Source organism: Hippocampus bargibanti, linkage group LG18 (assembly GCF_051943395.1).
Source record: "Hippocampus bargibanti isolate YZ-2025 linkage group LG18, ASM5194339v1, whole genome shotgun sequence".
NCBI lineage: Eukaryota > Metazoa > Chordata > Actinopteri > Syngnathiformes > Syngnathidae > Hippocampus > Hippocampus bargibanti.
In genome coordinates this window covers 15,129,171-15,151,256 of record NC_142751.1, presented here as the reverse complement: position 1 = coordinate 15,151,256, position 22,086 = coordinate 15,129,171, and the positions used below count along the sequence as shown (strand labels likewise).

Below are 22,086 nucleotides of genomic sequence, written 5' to 3'. Positions count from 1 at the left end.
AATAAGAAGACAAAATAAAAATAAAAAAAACAGACCAACCGGAAATTTTGGTGACATCACCGGAAGTTGTCATCGGCGTTTGTTGCTACTAGGGATTGTTGTGTTGTGAAAATGGCGACGCCTCGTCGCTCCCCTCAGTTTCTCTCGTCCCCACCCCGAACATCCTCACTCCCCGTCACCGGATCGGGCTCCCCTCTTACCCCGTTTGACGATGCCGCGCTTGTTCCTCGTGAAACCGCCGCGGACGGTGAGGTTTCCCCGGCCTCGCCCACGGCCACCAGCAGCACCCCGGTTTCGGCCCTTAGCAGCGGTGCTAGGAGCATCGCTAGCTCCCCGACCACCGCGGAAGGCAGCGGGACGAGCGAAGCATCGACGCCCGATACGGGTGACGGCAACACGGCCAACGGCATCTCTGGCTGTGTCTTGGGTGCTACGAACGGGGCGTTCAGGGAGCTGTTCGAAGCCTGTCGGAATGGAGATGTTTTGAGAGTGAAAAAGCTTGCAGACACAGCAAACGTGAACGCTAAAGATATGGCAGGACGAAAATCTACACCGTTACACTTTGCTGCAGGTAAATACCATGACATTTATTCACAAAGTGGGCTCTTTTTAAACCGTTTTTGTTGCCCATGCTAGCGAAACGACATGACATTAGCATGTCATCAGAATCAGAAAATCTTTATTCGTCCCACAATGGGGAAATTTGCTTTCCACAGCAGTAATTTGAAAGGGGATGGGGAAAAGGATAGAAAAACAAGATATTTTAAGCATACTGAAATAAAAATGTCAACTGTATACTGTAAATGTGCAAAAAAACTGTACATATTGATATATGCATGTAGCTGTATTGCATCAACCAGAAAGGCATATTGATATATGTAATCAGCTGCAATGTTATTGTTTTCATTCATTCGCCTGTCTTGTCAGGTTTCGGGCGTAAAGATGTGGTTGAACACCTGCTTCAGATAGGGGCCAACGTCCACGCAAGGGATGACGGCGGGCTGATACCACTGCACAATGCATGCTCATTTGGCCACTCGGAGGTGAGAATTGAACGTATTATCTTTGTTCTAAGCGTATTTGTCAGTTTAGGAGAAAAAAAATGGATGTGTCTAAAACAATACAATCAATGTCGTCCAAAGAAATTCCACACAATCCCAACAATTTAGAATGATTGATGGATGGATGTTCTACCCAGTATTTACTGAATACATACATAGACGACAAACATGCATCCATTTTCATTCGCGCTAATTTCGCCATCAACACGGATCAACATGAAGTTTTCAGATCAAACAAAGTAAAGTACGAAAAAAAGTGCCCAAAATGCATTGTGTGTCGCTTTCTCGGTCAGGGGCGTTCCTGACATGACATCACGTCAGGAATCGTCACCAATTCGGAAACAAGACTTCCTGAATATTCAGCGCGAGTCTTAAATATATAAAAAAATATAAAATATCGCTATCTTTGGTGGAATCTTTGTAAAATAGGCTCAGTAGAAGTCATTTGAAGTGATTTTGCAAACTTGTTGCAGGCGTCGGTTGTCCTTTACGCTAACTCTGGTGACTCGTCGTTCAATAGTAATTGACCGGATCTGGAGCATATATATTTTTTGCATTTCCTGTCTATAGTTTGATGAGATGAGACTATATGAATGAAAGAAAACTCCTCCGTTGCCTTCAGGTGGTGTCCTTGCTGCTGTGTCAAGGCGCCGAGCCGAATGCCAGAGATAACTGGAACTACACGCCTTTACACGAGGCGGCGATCAAAGGCAAAATTGACGTCTGCATCGGTAAGAACACTCGCGTGTTTGGTTGAAAGATGAGGTTTCAGTGCAGATACAGTGATACCTTGGCTTACAAACTTAATTGGTTCCCAGACAGAGTGTGTAAGGCGAAAAGTGTGTATCCCAAAAATTAATTTCCCATAGGAAACCATTAAAATGAGAATAATCCGTTCCCAGATCCCCATAAAACATAATTTTCTCATTTTCTAACCCTTAAAACTACACAAAATATACCTTATTTGATGGAATGGAGTGGCCGGTTTCATCAGCATTAAACACTTGATGATGCCAAGGTTAAACTTTCATCAATGTAGCGTTCGTAAACCGAAAAGTTCGTAAGCCAAAGGGTTCGTAAACCGAAGGTATCACTGTATATATAAAATGAAGCAATGGTTCGTCGATCAGATGATATGTTAAATGTGAAGTTTTGGCGGAAAATTCCTATACAAATCTGTCAAAATGATATTTTATTATTGATGCATCACTACGGTGCTTACCGGATGTTTTTCTGCGGGTGTTTGAGTGGGATCTTTGCAATCCCAAAATTATATTTGTGTTGAGATATGAGTGGGTGATGGAAGGGATGCGGCAGTCCATGAGCTGAGACAAAAACACACACATTTACATGCATCTGAACTCTCTGAAGCCATTGTTTTGATTCTGGAGCAAGGCAGTTTGTGAAGGCGTATCCTGACGTGATGTCACGAAGAAGGGGGCGGGACTTTTTGAATCTCCCCAGATTCCGAGCTCATTTTGTGGCAGTTTTGGGATACTTGAAGTCATTATATATTCGCTAACCAGTTAGTTATTAGCTATCTAGCTGGCTGGCTATTAGCTATATATTAGCTAGCTTTCTATGTATTTGAGTTACTTCTGGGTCATTTTTATTGGTGTTTTTCATTTGACTAAAAATATCAGCCTGCGCGTTTTGGCTATTTTAGATGCTAGAAAACGTTTTTCTGATGTCAGTTAGGAAACAAAAAAATGGTGTCGGTTGTCCTTTAAGCACCTCTTATAAAACGGACACCACGAAGATTAATCTGTCATTTAATTCCATTTGTATCATGGAAAAATATTGATTCCATTGTGGTTTATATTCCATATCATCAAATCCTCCGTGCATTTTTTTTTGTCATCACCCATAAAGCTCTTGTGCTTGTTTTGCACTCCGTCGCGTCTTCTCGCCCTTTTCGCCTATCCTCGCCGACTCGCCCCCCTCCAACCTCTTTCATCTTGTTCTCCGCCGCAGCGAGAGCCAGATTATCTCCCCTCGCACTGCCCGCCTGTCTGCCTCATCACCGCCATTAGTTGTCAGCTTTTCTTCAGCCGTCTTGGTTTTTTGTGTTATTAGTTTCCTTCCTCCGGCGTGCGCACGTGTGTGCGATGTTTTCTGGGCGCGATCACGTCGCCGCTTGGCCGTTTACGTGGCAGGGTTTCGTCGCCGTGCCTTGGCATGTCTATTTACATCAGCAAGGCGGCCGGTAGGACGGGGGCAACCGGGGGTCGGCGAGGGAACGGCGCTAGCAATAGAGGAGAGCCATGCGAGGCAACGGGAATTGTTCGGGAGCAATGGGGGCGTCCGGGGAGAGCGGCGCCGGGAAGGGGAAACGCTTGGGCGGGAAGTCACGGGGTTTGCATGTCGGTCCAGGAGATGAGCTACTGTCTTTGCTTGCCCTGTTGTCGCACAGTTCTACTGCAACACGGAGCCGACCCCAACATCCGCAACACTGACGGCAAGTCTGCTTTGGACCTGGCTGAACCCTCCGCCAAGGCTGTACTCACAGGTCAGTGCCACGTTCCTTTCCGTCTGTTTACACGCTCTGCTGTCGGTGGGACTTAATGTTTAGTCGTGGTCTTCGGGGGCTGCGCCCGCCATTATTTGGTTATGTATTTATTTATTGTGTATTTAGTTATGTGTCTATTATTATGTACTATTCATTTATTGGTTTATTTATTTGTCTATTCGTGATATACTATTTATGTATTTATTTATTGTGTATTTATGTATATTATTATATACTATTAATTTATTTGTTTATGTATTTGTCTATTCATTATATACTATTTATTTATATATTTATTATGGGTTATTTATTACATGTATAATTATTTATATATTATATGCAATTTATTTATTTATGTATTTATTTTATGCTATTTATGTATTTGTTTATTTGTTTCTCTATTATATACCATTTATTTATTATGGTTTATTTATTATATATAATGTATATATTATTTGCTATTTATTATGGTTTATTTATTTATTTCGTGTATAATTTATATATTATATGCAATTTATTTATTTATGTGTTTATCATATGCTAATTTTTTATTGATTATATACCATTTATTTATTGTGGTTTATTTATTATGTATAATTTATATATTCTCTGCTATTTATTTATTTAGGTATTTATTATGTTTTATTTATTTATTACATGTATAATTTATATATTATATGAAATTTATTGTTTTTATTATATGCTGTTTATTTCTTTATTATGTACCATTTCTTTATTAATTATGGTTTATTTATTTATTAAATATAATTTATGTATGTATTTAGTATGGTTTATTTATTTATTAGCTGTATAATTTCTATATTATATTTATTTATTATATTGTATATTATATACTGAAAGCAGCTCGATTCGTTTTTCAACGAAATTTCACCTTTAACCCGAAAGTGTGCGCCATTCCCCGAATGGAAGTCGCATGACCCCGGATGACACCCAATCTGCACAGACATCTTCCCCTTTTCACTTCAAAATTCAAATTTTCAAAGCTTCAGTCAGCTTTGAATTCCGTCAATGTTAGTCAGTGCAAGATGGCCGCAACATTGAGAATGACATTCTGCACACATCCGCCGCTTTGGCAATTTGCATTTATTTATGAGGTTTCTGCCCCGACAGTGAGGCAAAGGTCGCAGCTCATCGGTGACCCCGTTGAACCGCGCTTCCTTTTTTAAAATGTAAAAAAATTAATATGTCTGATGGAGATTTCAGACCCCAATATGGCGGAATCTGCGCCCCGATGGTGCGAACATTGATGATGTAAGTTCATTTACATAAAAGAGAGGACTGGAATGGATGATTTATAATGTGGATTGTTTCACTCCTGTATTGCCATTAATATTCTGAAGAAGGACTTTGTCACAGGCTGCCGTACATAGCTATCTATCTATCTATCTATCTATTTATCTGTCTATCTATCTATCTATCTATCTATCTATCTATCTATCTATCTATCTATCTATCTATCTATCTATCTATCTATCTATCTATCTATCTATCTATCTATCTATCTATCTATCTATCTATCTATCTATCTATCTATCTATCTATCTATCTATCTATCTATTTAGCTGTCTATTTAGCTGTCTATCTAGCTGTATACAGGTAACATCCCACTTACGACCGAGTTCCATCCAAACGGTCGTAAGTCAAAATGGCCAACCACCAGGTCTCACAGTTCGAATGCCTTCCAAAACTATTCCGTCATTATTATTATTATTATTTTTTGATCGCACGCCGTTCATTTCCTTTTTGTCCTCATCCTTTTCAATTTCTCCTTCTCGCTTCCCCTTTGTCCTGTCATAGCGTTCCGCTCTGACGCGGCTAACACGAATTATACTGTGTCAAATCCACGCATGTCAGCTCCCAGATCCCTAATCATCGCTTCTGTCTTTCATCTGCAAATCCTTTGTTTCCCCCTCCTACCTTTTTCCGCTTTCCCTTCTCTGTAACCTTGCGTCTCTGCGTTCCACCTGACCCCACCCGTCCGTCTGCTACGTACATCAAGCTCATCTCTTCTTCACTCACTTGATCATATTAGCTTCTGTGTAGAAGCATGTGTTTCCATCAACAATTTCAATGATCTCGCTACAGTTTTTTGTCACCAAGAAATTTTGACTCTGTTCAAAATTTGATAGCGGCGAGAAGAAATGTGAGCCGAGCAGGAACGTACTTGGTTGAAAATTAATTTCGCGAACGTGCTAATTTGGGATGTTTTTTTAGTCAACATCGTTTCGATGATGACGAGTATGTGCAGCGAAATAACTAACTAACCAAACGACCAACCAGTCAAATAAATGCATATGTATACGAGCCAAAAGCAGGGAGACGGCGGCAAAGGGGGCGGGGGATAATGGACGACGGTTATCAATACCAACAAGGAAATGCCAGTGACGGACGAACGGCGGCAGAGCGTCCGCCAACACAATGAACGCGCCGCGGCGGCTGCCGGCAACGCATCGTCACGGCAACCGGAGCTGGAGGGATGCGCGCGCGCGCTTAGCGGGAATGTGCGATTGCACAGATCAATGAGGTCGATCGAGAGAAAGCTCCTTGTCTCCGGACATAGATAGATCGATCGATCGATCGTTTGCGTGGTCGTCGTCTTTGTGCGCGTGTTCGTCGCATTAGCGTGACTGACATGATGATCTTCTGTCACCATGTAGGTGAATACAAGAAGGATGAGCTGCTGGAGGCAGCCAGGTGAGTACCACATGCTCTTTTGTTTTCATTTCTACTCCTCCTCCTCTTCTTCTTCTTCTTCTTCTTCTCCGCCTCCTCACGCTGCCTTTAACTTTACGCCACCTGCTTTTTGATGTGTCCTCTCCGAGTCGTACCCCTACGATCCGCCGCCGCTATTCTCCCATGTGCCTCCATCTTGTATGCTTTCAAACTCGCACATTTGCTAGATTTAAAGTCACAAATTTGCCAGTTTTAAAGTCACAAATTTGATAGATTTGAACTTACAAATTTGCTAGATTTAAAGTCACAAATTTGCGAATTTTAAAGTCACAAATTTGCTAGATTTAAAGTCACAAACTTGCTAAATTTAAAGTCACCAATTTACGAGTTTTAAAGTCACAAATTTGATAGATTTAAAGTCACAAATTTGCTAAATTTAAAGTCACCAATTTACGAGTTTTAAAGTCACAAATTTGCTAGATTTAAAGTCACACATTTGATAGATTCAAAGTCACAAATTTGCTACATTTAAAGACACATTTGCTACATTTAAAGTCACAAAATACTCGAAAGTATCACATTTGCTAGATTTAGTCACAAATTTGCTAGATTCAAACTCGCAAATTTGCTCGATTAAAAGTCACAAATTTGCTAGTTTTTAAGTTACAAATTTGCTAGATTTGAACTCGGAAATTTCCTAGATTTAAAGTCACAAATGTGTTCGATTTACAGTCACAAATTTGCTAGATTCACACTCGCAAATTTGCTCGATTTAATGTCACAAATTTGCTAGATTTAAACGTTTACAAAAAAAATGACGTATTTTGCGATACGTCATTCGGTTGTGCAGTGGATTAGCAGGCTAATGCTCTTCCGCAGGCGATGTGAGAGGTCGACGTGAACAGGAGCGCCGAAACAAAAAAAAAAAAAGATGGGGTTCATAGAAGGAGGCAACAGTCATTTTCTTGAATTCTGACACTTTTTTTGAGTTGTCTAAGGAAGCCTGCTTTGATTGGATTGGATTGGATTTGCCTTTATTTATTTTTTATTGCTCGCTGCTATGGCAACTCTCCCCTCTGGTGGTTATGCATTGCCAGGGGCAATAAGCCCACAAACCAAGAAAGCCATCAGAAAAATGAACATTATCTTCATTTTTCCAGGCATTTCTGGGGCAGCCATTTTTTTTACACAAAAACGCGACATTCTTGACTTGCCAGTCTCCAAATGACAACTCTTCCCTTTAGTCCTTCAGACTTCTTTCTTATCTCATTGTCGTCCCTCCCCCAATGACCTCTCACCCCCCCACACGCTCCCCCGCTGAGGTACATCGCTAATCGTCCACGGTGGCGGATGCTCTTTAATGTGGCGCGCATGTCCCTTTGGCAGGAGCGGCAACGAGGAGAAGCTAATGGCTTTGCTAACACCGCTCAACGTCAACTGCCACGCGAGTGACGGACGCAAGGTAAGAACAATTCTTGGCTACACACAGTGTGATGTAAATAACGTCTGCCCGGAGGCCCGGTGCGTACAACTTTTACGTCGGCCTGCGTGTTTTGGGTATTTTAGATGCTATAAAACGTTTTTCTGATGTCAGTTAGCAAAAAAAATGATGTCGGTTGTCCTTTTAAAGCACCCCCCCAGCTCACCTTGCCCTCTTTGTGCCCCCTCAGTCAACTCCACTTCACCTAGCAGCCGGATACAACAGGGTGAGGATAGTTCAGCTGTTACTGCAGCACGGAGCAGACGTTCACGCCAAGGACAAGGGGTATGTTGCACAAAAAACAACCCCCCAAAAATCAGTCATGAAACCGACTCGAGATTGTGATTTTGTCACACTTATTTAAAAAATCTGTGTATCACTTCCATGTACCTTGGCTTACGAACTTAATTGGTTCCCAGACAGAGTGTGTAAGGCGAAAAGTGTGTATCCCAAAAATTAATTTCCCATAGGAAAACATTAAAATGAGAATAATCCGTTCCCGCGAACGACACATCACTCATTGTGGCGCTCCGTGTGTATCCCGAAAAATAGTTCGTACGCCAAGGTTAAATGTTCATAAATTTAACGTCCGTAAACCGAAACGTTCGTAAACCGAGCTATCACTGTCATGCGTTTCAGTGGTCTGGTGCCGCTTCATAACGCCTGCTCCTATGGACACTACGAAGTTACTGAGTTGCTCCTGAAGGTGACACCGACATTCATTTGATGGTCTTGGACATTTTTTCGCAGCAAGTCACAGGTGACATTTTTCAAGCCCGTCCGCGTGTCCTTGCAGCACGGCGCCTGCGTCAACGCCATGGACCTGTGGCAGTTCACCCCGCTGCACGAGGCGGCATCCAAAAACCGCGTTGAGGTCTGCTCCTTGCTTGTGAGCCACGGTGCCGATCCCACTCTGCTCAACTGTCACAGCAAGAGCTCCGTGGACATGGCGCCCACCCCCGAGCTCAAGGAGAGGCTCTCGTGTGAGTGGAAAACATTTTGATTCAAATCAGTCACATGCCATTCACAAATTGATTCGGGAATTGAAAATATGACGTAGAGCGCCATTTTCATGATGGCTGGTTAAAGCGCTACATAAAATATGAATGTATTGCATTGTATTGTATTGTATTGTATTGTATTGTATTGTATTGTATTGTATTTTGGACAGCCGCCCTCATTTCAAACTCATATAACTCCAGACTTTTATAGGGGGCAGAATTTCTCTTTTTTTAACCATGTTAGCGCTTTGTTACAGCTTTAGCTGTTTGTTAAAGCGCTATATAAATTAATAATAATAATAATGGGGATGACCGTACGCGTTGCAAGCAACTAGTTACTTGCAGTTTCCTTCACAGTTTTGATTACTGCTGACATCTTGACGTTGTCTGTGTCTTGCGTCAGATGAATTTAAAGGCCACTCGCTGCTTCAAGCCGCTCGGGAAGCCGACATGGCCAAGGCGAAGAGGAGCCTGGCCTTGGAGATCATCAACTTCAAACACCCGCACACGCACGAGACGGCGCTGGTATGATACGCGGCGATTAGGCTGCTGCACTCGCTCATCTTAATAGCACTGCAAAGTTTGTTAACATGTATGTTTTTTTTACATTTATTTAGCATTGTGCTGTAGCATCGCCACACCCCAAAAGGAAACAGGTGACGGAGTTGTTGCTGAGAAAGGGAGCCAATGTGAATGAGAAGAATAAAGAGTAAGTGTGGCGCAATAAAATAAAAATCGTCGATATCATCATCATCATTATCGTCATTATCATCGTCATTATCATTATTATGATGATGATGATTATAATTATTATCATCTATATCATTATCATCAATATCATCATCAGTATCATTATCATCTTTATAATCATCATATAATCATATATCATATAATCATCATATCATAATCTTCGTCATCATCATCATTATCCTCATCCTCATTATCATCAATATCATCGATATTATTATCATCAATATGATTATCATTATCATCAGTACCATTATCATTATTATTATAATCATGATCATCATGATCGTCATTATCATGATCATTATCATCATTATCATTACTATCATCATCATTATCAATATCATTATCATCAATATCATTATCATTATCATCAATGTAATTGTCATTATCATTATCATTATCAGCAATATCATCAACAATATCATGAAAATCAATATCGGTATCATCATTATTATCATCATTATTATTATTATTATTATTATTATTCAGCCAGCAGGTGTCCACTAGCTATCTCCCTGAATGCTAACGGCGTTGCGACTTTTGCCCCTCTGGTAGTTTCATGACCCCCCTCCACGTCGCCGCAGAGCGCGCTCATAACGACATCATGGAGGTGCTGCAAAAACATGGCGCCAAGGTATAACCTTTAACCTTTTCCTTCACCCGATCCGTTCATTTTGCGCTTTTATTCGAGTGACTTTTTGTGACTTTCTTTGGTATGCCGATGGGAGTTTTTGGAGAATGCTAACGGCGATTTTTAATAATTTTTTTTTTTGGCAGGTAAACGCCCTTGACACGTTAGGTCAAACAGCGTTGCACCGCGCGTCGCTAGCGGGCCATCTGCAGACCTGCCGCTTGTTGCTAGGATACGGGGCAGACGCCTCGCTGGTGTCTCTGCAGGGTTTCACTGCCGCTCAGATGGGGAATGAAGCTGTTCAGCAGATCCTCAATGGTATGCTGCTATGGACATTTTTAAAAATTATGATTTTAATATGTACAGCACGATTTATCAATTAGCTTCCAGTGTTGGCCTTTCGAGCCGTTTTTAGGGTTTGTGGTTCGAAAGAAGGTCAAGTTAGGTTTTCAAATGCTATCTAGCTAGCTACCTAGCTATCTATTTGCTATCTGGCTGGCTAGCGAGCTATATAGCTGACTAGCTATAAGCTATCTATTAGCTGACTCGCTTTCTATCTATTTGAGTTACTTCCGGGTTGAGTGAACGCTGCCGCGTGTGTGGCTGCCGCTGCTCACCCACAGAAAAACGTATCCTGTGACTGTAAAGTGACCTTGAGAGTTCAGAACTGCATGCAAATTATTTGTCTTGTGTTCATTTTTGTAGAAAACGTCCCGGTCAGAAATTCCGATGTGGACTACAGACTTCTAGAAGCTGCTAAAGCGGGAGACTTGGACACCGTCAAGGTAATGTGCTTTAATGTGCCCGGAAGTAACTCAAATAGATAGCAAGCTAGCTAGCGAATAGATAGCTAATACCTAGCGAATAGAATGCAGCGTAAGAAACCTGAGACTCTTTTCTTTATTTATTTAATAATGATAATGACAATAATACATTTCATTTAAAAGCTTGAAATGAGGGTGGCTTTCCACAATACAATACAATACAATACATACATATTGATATATGTAGGGCTTTCACAACAAAATGCTAACATGGACAAAAGGGCAGATGCTACCCCCTCGTGGAAGGGAAAACTTTATCGGCAAGAAAAACCAAAACCCCGAACAAATTCCAGAATGGCGCCTCACGTCATATTTTCAATTCCCAAAAAATTCGGGATTGACAGTAAATGAGATAATTTTCATGATTTGATAATCCGTTTGGAAATAAAAAATGTCCCAATCCGGCCCCCCCCCCCCCCCCCCCCTGCAGTCACTGTGCACGGCTCAAAACGTGAACTGCAGAGATCTGGAGGGACGGCACTCAACGCCTCTTCACTTTGCCGCCGGCTACAACCGAGTGCAGGTGGTGGAGTACTTGTTACACCACGGGGCCGACGTGCACGCCAAGGACAAAGGGTTCGGACATTAAATCCTAAATGGAAATATAGATCAATATCATCTCAATATAATCTTGTTATTTTCTTTTCAGCGGTTTAGTTCCCCTCCATAACGCCTGCTCGTACGGTCACTACGAGGTAGCCGAGCTGCTGGTCAGACACGGCGCCTCGGTCAATGTGGCCGACCTGTGGAAGTTCTCACCGTTGCACGAAGCTGCTGCCAAGGGAAAATATGAGATCTGTAAACTGCTACTCAAGGTACAGTGATACCTTAGCTTACGAATTTAATTGCTTCCCAGACAGAGTGTCTAAGGCGAAAAGTGTGTATCCCAAAAATTAATTTCCCATAGGAAACCATTAAAATGAGAATAATCCGTTCCCAGGGCGCCATAAAACACAATTTCTACTTTCTAATTAATTTTCTAAGCCTTAAAATTACACAAAATATCCCTTATTTTATGTAAAATAAATGTGCAATGGTATTATAATTAAAGAAAGAAACTGTATTGTATAATAAAGTCGTTTTATTTACCTTTGAGATGATCGTTTATGGCCTGATGGAATGGAGTGGCCGCTTTCATCAGCATTAAACACTTGATGAGGAACGTAGCATTCTTCTTTCACCATCTTTAGGAATGATCCCTTGGAGGTGCTTTCTCTGCCATAATTTTACCTTGTTCCTCATCAATTGCATTCTGTTTAGCTGGGTTGATAGCTTTTTGCATCAATTGTACGGGTTATTTCTGGAGCCTGATTGATGGGCTAGTTTAACCTTGCAGTCTACACTCTGCCTTTGACCTATCAAAGTTGGGTTGATAGCTTCATCCCTCATATTTTTCCTGGCTCAATTGAAACAGTCATTTTTCTTGTTATTGATTTGATGGATTGTCACCTCACCTCACCTCAGCACGGCGCGGACCCCAGCAAAAAGAACCGTGATGGAAACACCCCCTTGGACCTGGTGAAGGACGGCGACACGGACATCCAGGACCTCCTGAGGGGCGATGCGGCCTTGCTGGACGCCGCCAAGAAAGGCTGCTTGGCTCGGGTGCAAAAGTTATGCAGCCCGGACAACATCAACTGTCGGGACACGCAGGGACGAAACTCAACACCGCTGCACCTCGCCGGTAAATGGCAACCGAATATGACCCGCCTTTTCATAATATTGATTGGCCAGATGAAACAAATTCGGGAATGGCGATCTACGTCATATTTTCAATTCCTGAATTATTTTATTTTATTTTATTTTATTTTATTTTATTTTATTTTATTTTATTTTATTTTATTTTATTCATTCATTCATTCATTCATTCATTCATTCATTCATGCATGTATATATGTACTGTATGTATGTATGTATGTATGTATGTATGTATGTATGTATGTATGTACTGTACTGTTATATACTATACTGTACTGTATGTACTGTACTGTATGCACTTACTGTATGTACTGTACGGTATGTACTGTATACTGTACTGTATATACTGGATGGATGGATGTAAATATGTATGTATTCATTCATTCATTTCTTTATTGTCTAGCTGGCTACAACAACCTGGAGGTGGCAGAATACCTGTTGGAGCACGGCGCCGACGTCAATGCACAGGACAAAGGGGGTCTGATACCTTTACACAACGCCGCTTCATACGGGGTAAGAATGACCACGACGCGCAAAATATTTTCAAAACTCGTACTACAATGTGGCCTGCGGCAAAAAAAAAAGACTTTTACACCCTGGCTTCTTGTTTTTTGTTTTTTTTTTCTGTCCTTTCATGTAGCACGTGGACATCGCAGCCCTTCTCATCAAATACCACACCTGCGTCAACGCCACCGACAAATGGGCATTCACGCCGCTCCACGAGGCGGCGCAGAAGGGGCGGACCCAACTCTGCGCTCTGCTTTTGGCCCACGGTGCTGATCCCACCATGAAGAATCAAGAAGGACAGACGCCGCTGGACTTGGCAACGGTACGAAGCCACGTGATTGGTCAAGAACGCAGAAGTCAGGTGGGGTGGGGTCAAACATTAAAGAGACAGGCAGACGACAGAGAGAGTGAGAAAATGAAGATAAAACAGTGCGACATTTTGACTCGTTTCAACTTTAATCGTTTAAAAGCAGAGTGTAGACTGGAAGGTTAAAATATCCCATCAATCAGGCTCCAGAAATAACCCGTACACTTGATGCAAAAAGCTATCAAGCCAGCTAAACAGAACACAATTGATGAGCAAAAAGGTAAAAATTTGAGTTCCTCATCAAGTGTTTAATGCTGATGAAAGCTGCCACTCCATTCCATCAAGCCATCAACGACCATCACAAAGGTAAATAAAACGACTTTATCATATAGAACAGTTTTTCTCTTTAATTATAATACCATAGCACATTTATTATACATAAAATAAGATCTATTTTTAGTTTATCTATTTTCTAAGATCTATTTTCTAGTTTTCAGGCTGAGAAAAGTAGAAAATTATGTTTTATGGGGACCTGGGAACGGATTATTCTCATTTTAATGGTTTCGTATGGGAAATTAATTTTTGGGAAATACACTTTTCACCTTACACACTCTGTCTGGGAATCAATTAAGTTCGTAAGCCAAGGTATCACTGTATTAAAAAAAAAAAGTGAGGAATATATTCATCTTACTTTTTATGTTCAGATATTTAAATATCTAGCAAAAATGTTTTCTAAATTTTACAAAGCAAAAAAAGCCAATTTCACTACTGTAATTAAATAAGTGGTTACATAAATACATAGATAAATACATAGATATATAGCTCGGTAGCTCTACAAAAGCTAGCTAAAAAGATCTTTAGCTAGCTATATTGTCTAGCTGGCTAGCTATCTATTAGCTATCTGGCTAGCTATATAGCTATCTATTAGCTAGCTGGAAAGCTTTCTATCTATTTGACTTACTTCCGTGTTGAGTGAACCCTGGCGCGTGTGGCTGCCGCTGCTCACCCACAAAAAAAATATCCTGTGACTGTAAAGTGACCATGAGCGTTTTGAAAGGCGCTTAGAAATGAAATGTGTTATTATTGTTAAAGGTCCAAATAGATATTGCACATTTTATTACTGTGAAAAGCTTTCATAAATAGTCATTGATTCTTATTTTTTTCAAATCGATATATATGATCGACTGTTGGTCGTAAATTTACCCTCAAATAAATCATTCCGTTCCAGGCCGATGACATCAGAGCGTTGCTGATCGATGCCATGCCTCCGGACGCTCTGCCCGTCAGTCTGAAACCGCAAGCCACGGTGGTGAGCGTTATCTTTGGATCCACGCTTGTTAGCCTGTTAGCTTGTTTGCCTGTCAGCTGATTTTTGGCATTTCCTCAAGCCAAATCTTCCACTTCCAGGTGAGCGCCAACGCGGTGACGACGGGCGCCGCGGGGGGTGTGGTCATCTCCCCTTCGCCGTCACCATCTTCTTGCCTTTCGGCCGCCAGCAGCATCGACAACCTGACGGCTCCCCTCGGGGACATCACGGCGGGCGGCGCCGCCGGGTCGGCGGATGGCGCTTCGGCCTCGGACAGGAAGGAAGCAGAGAGTAATTATAACGATGATAACACATTTCATTTATGAGCGCCTTTCAAAACTCTCAAGGTCAATTTACAATCACAGTTTTTCTGTGGGTGAGCAGCGGCAGCCACACGCGCTAGCGCTCACTCGACCCAGAAGTAACTAAAATAGACAGAAATCTAGCTAGCTAGCTAGAGCTTATAGATAGTTAGCTCGAGCTAATTGATAGCTAGCTAGCTACAGCTAGTTTGGGGGTGTCTTTTGAATAGATCCGCCATCTTTGTGACATCTCTCTCTAACTTTTCCAGCTCTACTGGATATGACCATCAACCAGTTTTTAAAAAGTCTGGGCCTGGAACACCTCAGAGATGTTTTTCAACGAGAACAGGTAAAGCTACCTCACCTTCCCGAAAGAAAACGTAAAGATGAAGACAAATTGAAAATGGCTGCTGGCTAAAATCCAAGCACCGAAATTTGGCAGTGGATTTCAAATGCAGCTTCTTGATCTTCTCTATTTCTACTTTTGGTTCTTTCCGAGCAGATCTCGCTGGACGTTCTGGCAGACATGGGCCACGAGGAGCTCAAGGAGATCGGGATCAACGCTTACGGCCACAGACACAAACTCATCAAGGGCATCGAGCGGCTCTTGGGGGGTCAGCAAGGTCAGGAAAAATAAAATAAATAATAATCATAATAATACATTTCATTTATAAGCGCCTTTCAAAACGCTCAAGGTGATACATAGGTAGGTAGATAGATGAAAATAGAAGAACCAAATCACCCCAAAATAACCATTCCATTCATTAAATAAGCCCTACCCTAATATTCCATTCCAATTAGGACCCAAAAAAAAGTGTGAACCATTTGAAACGGTCCTGTGCTGCGTTTGCAGGCGCCAACCCGTACCTGAGCTTCCACTGCTCCAGCCAAGGCACCGTCCTCGTCGACCTGGCGCCGGATGACAAAGAATTCCAGTCGGTGGAGGAAGAAGTAAGCCTACGGACAACGCGCCATTTTTTATGATCACGTTGCAAATTGTGATGTTTGTTTGTTTGTTTGTTTTTTTGGTGTCACCGATAATACCAAAACTGAGCTGTGGGGGGCAGCATCTCTCCGGGAAAATACAAATAATAATAATACATTTCATTATATTTTTATATATCTATATTTATTTATTTATTCATCCATTTATTTATTTATTTATCCATTTATTTATTTATTTGTTTGTTTGTTTTTCTATGTATTTATTTATCAATTTATTTATTTATTTATTTATTTATTTATCTATCTACTTATCTATTTGGGGACCTTGATTTATACACCGAGATTCCAGATAATGTACCGCTCCCACACTGCAACAAAAATAATCCTGTTTTTCTTTTGCACAATATGTGTGCAAAATTTTCTTTTTTTTCTTCCCTTTTTTAAATATATTTATAAATTAATATTTTCTTCATTTTTTTTATCATTTGACGACCGCCGCTTCCTTTGTCAGTCTTTTCAAAGAAAATCCATTTACATTTTAATTACAAATGCAAATGTGGTCCATCCCCAAAAAGGGGGAGAGAAAAAGCTATTATATTTCACAAGTATGTTTTTATTTTTCTCCTTATGTATCCTTCCTTTTTAACTCATTCACTGCCAGACCGTGTGGAAAAATATATCCACTCCAGTGCCAGGGTTTGTGTCATTTTCACTCCCAATTCCAGGACACGCAGAATATTGACTTTTAGGATATTCAATTCAGTGTAAGAAATCATTAGACTAAAAGTTCATTTCTACCTTATTTTGGTTCTGGAGTAACATGTGGGGGGGTGTTCAAAATAGAGTTCTCATTGTCTTCTCCTCATTGTGTCCTCAGCTGCAGAGCACCATCAGAGAGCATCGCGATGGCGGCAACGCCGGCGGCGTCTTCAGCCAGTACAACATCATCAAGGTGACAGCCATCGACAACTTCAAAAGGCGCGGCGCCCTCCCAGGAAAATCCCCGCTTCAAGGACAACCGACATCACTTTTTTGTTTCCTAACTGACATCAGAATAACCTTTGATAGCATCTAAAATAGCCAAAACACGCAGTATGATATTTTGAGTCAAACGCAAAACACCAAGAAAAATGACTTCAAGTGTCCAAAATCTGCAAAAAAAAATTGAGCATATTCAGAAAGTCCCGCCCCCAGTTCGTGACGTCATGCCAAGACAATGGCTTCAGATTGGGAGAATATGCTTTCTTGTTACACATCCAGTTATGAATATGATTCAAATAGTTCTGAAGAGGAAAGCATACATGTTTGCAATCGATTAAAGAAGTCCTTCCGTATCATTATGAGGCATCTGGACTGCAATGTAGCGTTTCCCGTTTCCACAGGCTGATAAATTCCTTATATGGAGCTTGGTCGCCCTCTTCTGGCTCTTTTTGGTGCAACATGACGTTTTCAGACCAAACAAGCGCAGCAAAATGCATTGACGTGATGGAAGGACTGCTACTATGTGTCCTTTTTTTTTGGTCAGGGGCGTTCCTTCAGTGACGTCACGTACGGACTCGTCAGACTTCCGGAATATTCAGCGCCAGTCTGAAAACGTAAAATATAGCTCTATGCGGTGGAATCTTTGTCAAATACGCTCAGTAGAAGTCATTTGTAGCCATTTTACAAATTATGGACACAACTTGTCCGGAGGCGTCGCTTGTCCTTTAACCCTTTTGAATTTCTTGTGCTTTTCAGATTCAGAAGGTGGTGAACAAGAAGTTACGGGAGAGATACTCTCACAGACAGAAGGAGATAGTTGATGAAAATCACAACCACCACAACGAGCGCATGCTCTTTCATGGTCAATTTCATCAAATGAACTTACTGGCTGCCATTTTTTTTTTTTTTTTTTTTTTTTTTAATTCAATCGGGATCCTGATCACCTCATCTGGCCCTCCAGGTTCTCCCTTCATCAACGCCATCATCCACAAAGGCTTTGACGAACGCCACGCCTACATCGGGGGTATGTTCGGCGCCGGCATTTACTTTGCCGAGAACTCCTCCAAAAGCAACCAGTACGTTTACGGGATAGGCGGAGGTACGGGTTGTCCCAGCCACAAAGACCGATCGTGCTACGTTTGTCACAGGTGAACCAATCTCCTCCCTTTTCCTTCCTCTGTACGGATGCTTGACTTGCTTTTGTGTCTTCTTCAGGCAGATGTTGTTCTGCAGAGTGACGCTGGGGAAGTCTTTTCTTCAATTTAGTGCCATGAAGATGGCCCACGCGCCCCCCGGACATCACTCGGTCATCGGACGGCCAAGCGTCAACGGGCTGGCCTATGCCGAGTACGTCATCTACAGAGGGGAGCAGGTGTGTACAGAAACAAACACCTTGATGCTTTCGAATGCTTCAAAATGGCGCCATTTGGCTGAGGGTTGTCCACTATGGCAAATCTAACCGGATTTTCCGCACATTAAGATCCGCCTAGAAGCATTTTTTGACAGTGCTCCTTTATAATCGGATGCATTTTATACAGGTAGCATCCGACTTACGACAGAGTTCCGTTCCCACCAAACGGTCGTAAGTCAAAATGGTCGTAAGTCGAAATCCATTCAAAATGTTGAATAGAGACTCGGAGGCTAAACCTTTTCATCAAAAATCTGTTAGCTATCTATTAGCTAGCTAGCTTTCTATCCGAGTTACTTAGTTATCGAATTAGCTGTCCATTAGCTAGCTAGCTTTCTATCTGAGTTATTTCCGGGTTGAATGAAGGCCTAGCTAGCTATCTGTTAGCTATCTATTAGCTAGCTTTCTAGCCAAGTTACTTCCTGGTTGAGTGAATGCTGGCATGTGTGGCAGCCGCTGCTCACTCACAGAAAAACTTATCCCGTGACCTTGTGAGTTTTGAAAGGTGCTTAGAAATCAAATGTATTATTGTTATTATTATTATTATTATTGTAGTCTCTTTAGCGTAGCACCATGAGATTGTCAAAGTTATTTATGAAGCTGTATTGTACTGTGTTGTGTTGTATTGTAATGTATTGTATTCCCTTTAGCGTAGCACTATGAGGTTACGGAAGACCATGATAAATAAAGCTGTATTGTATTGTATTCCCTTTAATGTAGCACCTCATTGTGCTACGCTAATGGGAATACAATACAATACAGCTTTATTTCTATGGAGCTTTCAGAACTGCTTAAACCAGGGATGGGCATAACAGAACCACCGCTAATATTGTTAGATTTTTTTTTGTGTGTTTTTTTTTTTGTCGTCCAGGCTTACCCAGAGTACTTGATCACGTACCAGATTGTCAAACCAGAAAGCGTGGCCACGCCTAGCGCCCCGGCCGAGCAGAAGTCTTAACGGACGGCGCACGAGAGCGCCTTGCCGAGGTCGAGGGGGATGCACCCCCCGAGCGAGCGCCTTACCTTTTTGGGAAGCCGTTGAACGGCCCAACCGGGCAACATGAAGTCCAAAGTGGCCATTGGATTTGTGACTGAGCACGGCGCCGATGAACGGCACGCCGGACCACCGACACCTGAAAGGTTAAAACAAACATAAGGAGCCATACTTCGCGCCCGAAGAACAACAACACAGTGAGCATTGCTTCGTTCACAACGGAACATTTTGAGCAGGCGCATCTCTGCAAGACTTTTCACAAACTCGCTAACGGTTTTTTTAGCATGATGCTAAACAAACACCATTCACATTTCACGCTTTCCTTAAACAGAGTTTGGCCCGTGCGATGACTTTGAAACGTAAATGTACTTCAATAACATTTCAGATACAGTGAAACCTTAGCTTACGAAGGCTTTAGCCAGTGTCTGAAATAACGTCTGCCCGGACGCCCGGGCCGTGCAACTTTTACTTCGGCCGTACGACTCACATTATTCAATAAAGCAAACGTTTGAACAAATATTTCGAAATCGGAATAAATTATTCCGATTTTGAAATCTTGGTTTGGTTTGGAAATTTCCAAATTTCGGTTCGTTTGGCAATTTGCGTACACGGCACGGCAGCCAATCAGAAGCCTGCTTCGTGCTTGCGGACTTTCCCGAGCGTTATAAGTTCGTGCATTTGCATATCATTTTTTAAAGTAAACGCACAGAACCTCAGCCCCAGAAGAAAGACTCAAAAGAAGCTAACAAAATGGTGTCGGCTAACTTTTTGTCATGAGTTTCAGACACTGCTTTAGCTAACAAATTTTTCACTTTACGAACGTTAAATTCGCCAGAATATAATCTTGGCATACAAACTATTTTTCGGGAAACACACGTTTCGTGAATTAGCCTATTCTTGGAGCTAGCTTGGAGACTCCACTCCATTCCGTCAAGCCATCAACAACCGTCACAAAGGTCAATAAAACGACTTTGTTATACAGTACATTTTATTTCTTTAATGACAATACCATAGCACATTTATTATACATAAAATAAGGTATATTTTGTGTAGTTTTAAGGATTATTTGGTAGAAAATTATGTTTTATGGGGGACCTGGGAACGGATTATTCTCACTTTAATGGTTTCCTATGGGAAATTAATTTTTGGAATGCACACTTTTCGCCTTACACACGATTTCTGGGAAGCAATTAAGTTCGTTAGCCAAGGTGTCACTGTATTTGAAGCGAAAATGCGACAAATCCGTTCGAGCCTCCCCCAAAAAGACCCCAACAAAAAAATGAATGTCATTTCTCTTTTATATTTTTATCTTTTAAAGCATATTGTTTTATTCACATTTTTTAAAAAATATTCCATATTTCATTTCACCTTGTGGCGCTTTCTTCTCTGTGCGTGCCTTGGCCACATGGGGGCGGTATAATACAGATAGACGCTTGTACATGAAATCATGAAATTCATCCACACACAAAAACATTTGGTGAATTTGTGAAAACTTTATTGTCAAAAGAGTTGTTACATGACGTTACAAAAGTTCCATTTTGCATTCTTGTCATTTCTGAGAGCCTTGTTGGCTTCATGCTGGTGTTTACAAGCACTTCCTTCGTGGCACATTTAATAATAATAATAAAAATAATACATATCATGTAGAAGCGCCTTTCAAAACTCTCACGATCACTTTACAGTCACAGGATCAGTTCTTCTATGGGTGAGCAGCGGCAGCCACACGCGCCAGCGTTCACTCAACCTGGAAGTAGCTCAAATAGACAAAAAGCTAGCACGCTAGCTAGCTAATAGATAGCTAATAATAATAATAATAACAACATTTCATTTATAAGCGCCACTCTACAGTCACAAGACAAGTAATAGATAGCTAATAGATAGCTATGGAGATAGCTCGATAGCTACGCAGCTGATAGCCATCGAGATGTTGGGAATATGCCAACGCGGTTCATACTTTCATTATTTTACATTTACAATCCAGGCCGCTAAAAAAAATGTCATATTTGTGCCTCCTTTTTTTAAACAGGACTCAAAACACACCCTAACTGCAACCAGTGTTTATTCTTCTTATTATTATTATTATTTTTAATCATGCAAACACTACTGATTAGTTTGCCATATCATTAAAATGACCGCTATCAGAAACACTGCCGCAGGCATATCAAGCAAAAAAAAAAAAGTTACATATTTTGAAATGCTTTCACAATTCAACAAAATAAACTTGCATGTCCATTTTAGGAATGCATCAAAAATATCAAATTACATAACCAGAGAAAATTGTGAGTAATTTTGAACTGTTGAGCGGGAAAAAGCAAATGGTGTTTTTCCTCTTTGGTTGTTGTTTGTTTTACTTGCTGTTGTACAACTGGTTGTACATCATTGCTGTCCACACAACGTTTTTGTACAAAAAAGTCATGATAATTAATAATAAATCAATGAATTTAAAAAAATAATTAAAGGACTCAACCATACCTGCGTTGGTTTTGTATTGTGTGAAAGTCCTTCAAATTGTCACTTATAAATACAATGTAAATACAAAAAAACGTATGTATTTATTACAAAAATGACTTGGCGTTTTTCGAGCGAAAAAAACGACCATGTATAGTAAAGGCAGATTCTTTACTTACAGACAGTGTAGGTGTTTCAAATAGCTTAAAATTAGATATCAACTAGACAGGATGAACTTAG

At 41.1% G+C, this 22,086-nt stretch overlaps 1 protein-coding gene across 1 annotated transcript; it reads left to right on the top strand.

Moving 5' to 3' along the window:
- Nucleotides 1-91: 91 nt before the first annotated feature.
- Nucleotides 92-21,869, top strand: LOC148884909 (poly [ADP-ribose] polymerase tankyrase-1-like). The gene is made up of 29 exons (XM_089020496.1): nt 92-571; nt 928-1,043; nt 1,684-1,792; nt 3,475-3,570; nt 6,249-6,285; nt 7,651-7,726; nt 7,935-8,029; nt 8,384-8,450; nt 8,541-8,727; nt 9,149-9,270; nt 9,363-9,454; nt 10,051-10,129; nt 10,273-10,444; nt 10,832-10,911; nt 11,381-11,526; nt 11,600-11,765; nt 12,415-12,634; nt 13,052-13,161; nt 13,289-13,477; nt 14,691-14,771; nt 14,870-15,059; nt 15,340-15,419; nt 15,573-15,693; nt 15,924-16,021; nt 16,893-16,967; nt 17,753-17,858; nt 17,958-18,144; nt 18,212-18,368; nt 19,276-21,869. Exons 1-29 carry the CDS (start codon nt 112-114, stop codon nt 19,360-19,362), a joined length of 3,801 nt encoding a protein of 1,266 aa, XP_088876622.1. The 5' UTR covers nt 92-111; the 3' UTR covers nt 19,363-21,869.
- The last annotated feature ends 217 nt before the right edge of the window (nt 21,870-22,086 follow it).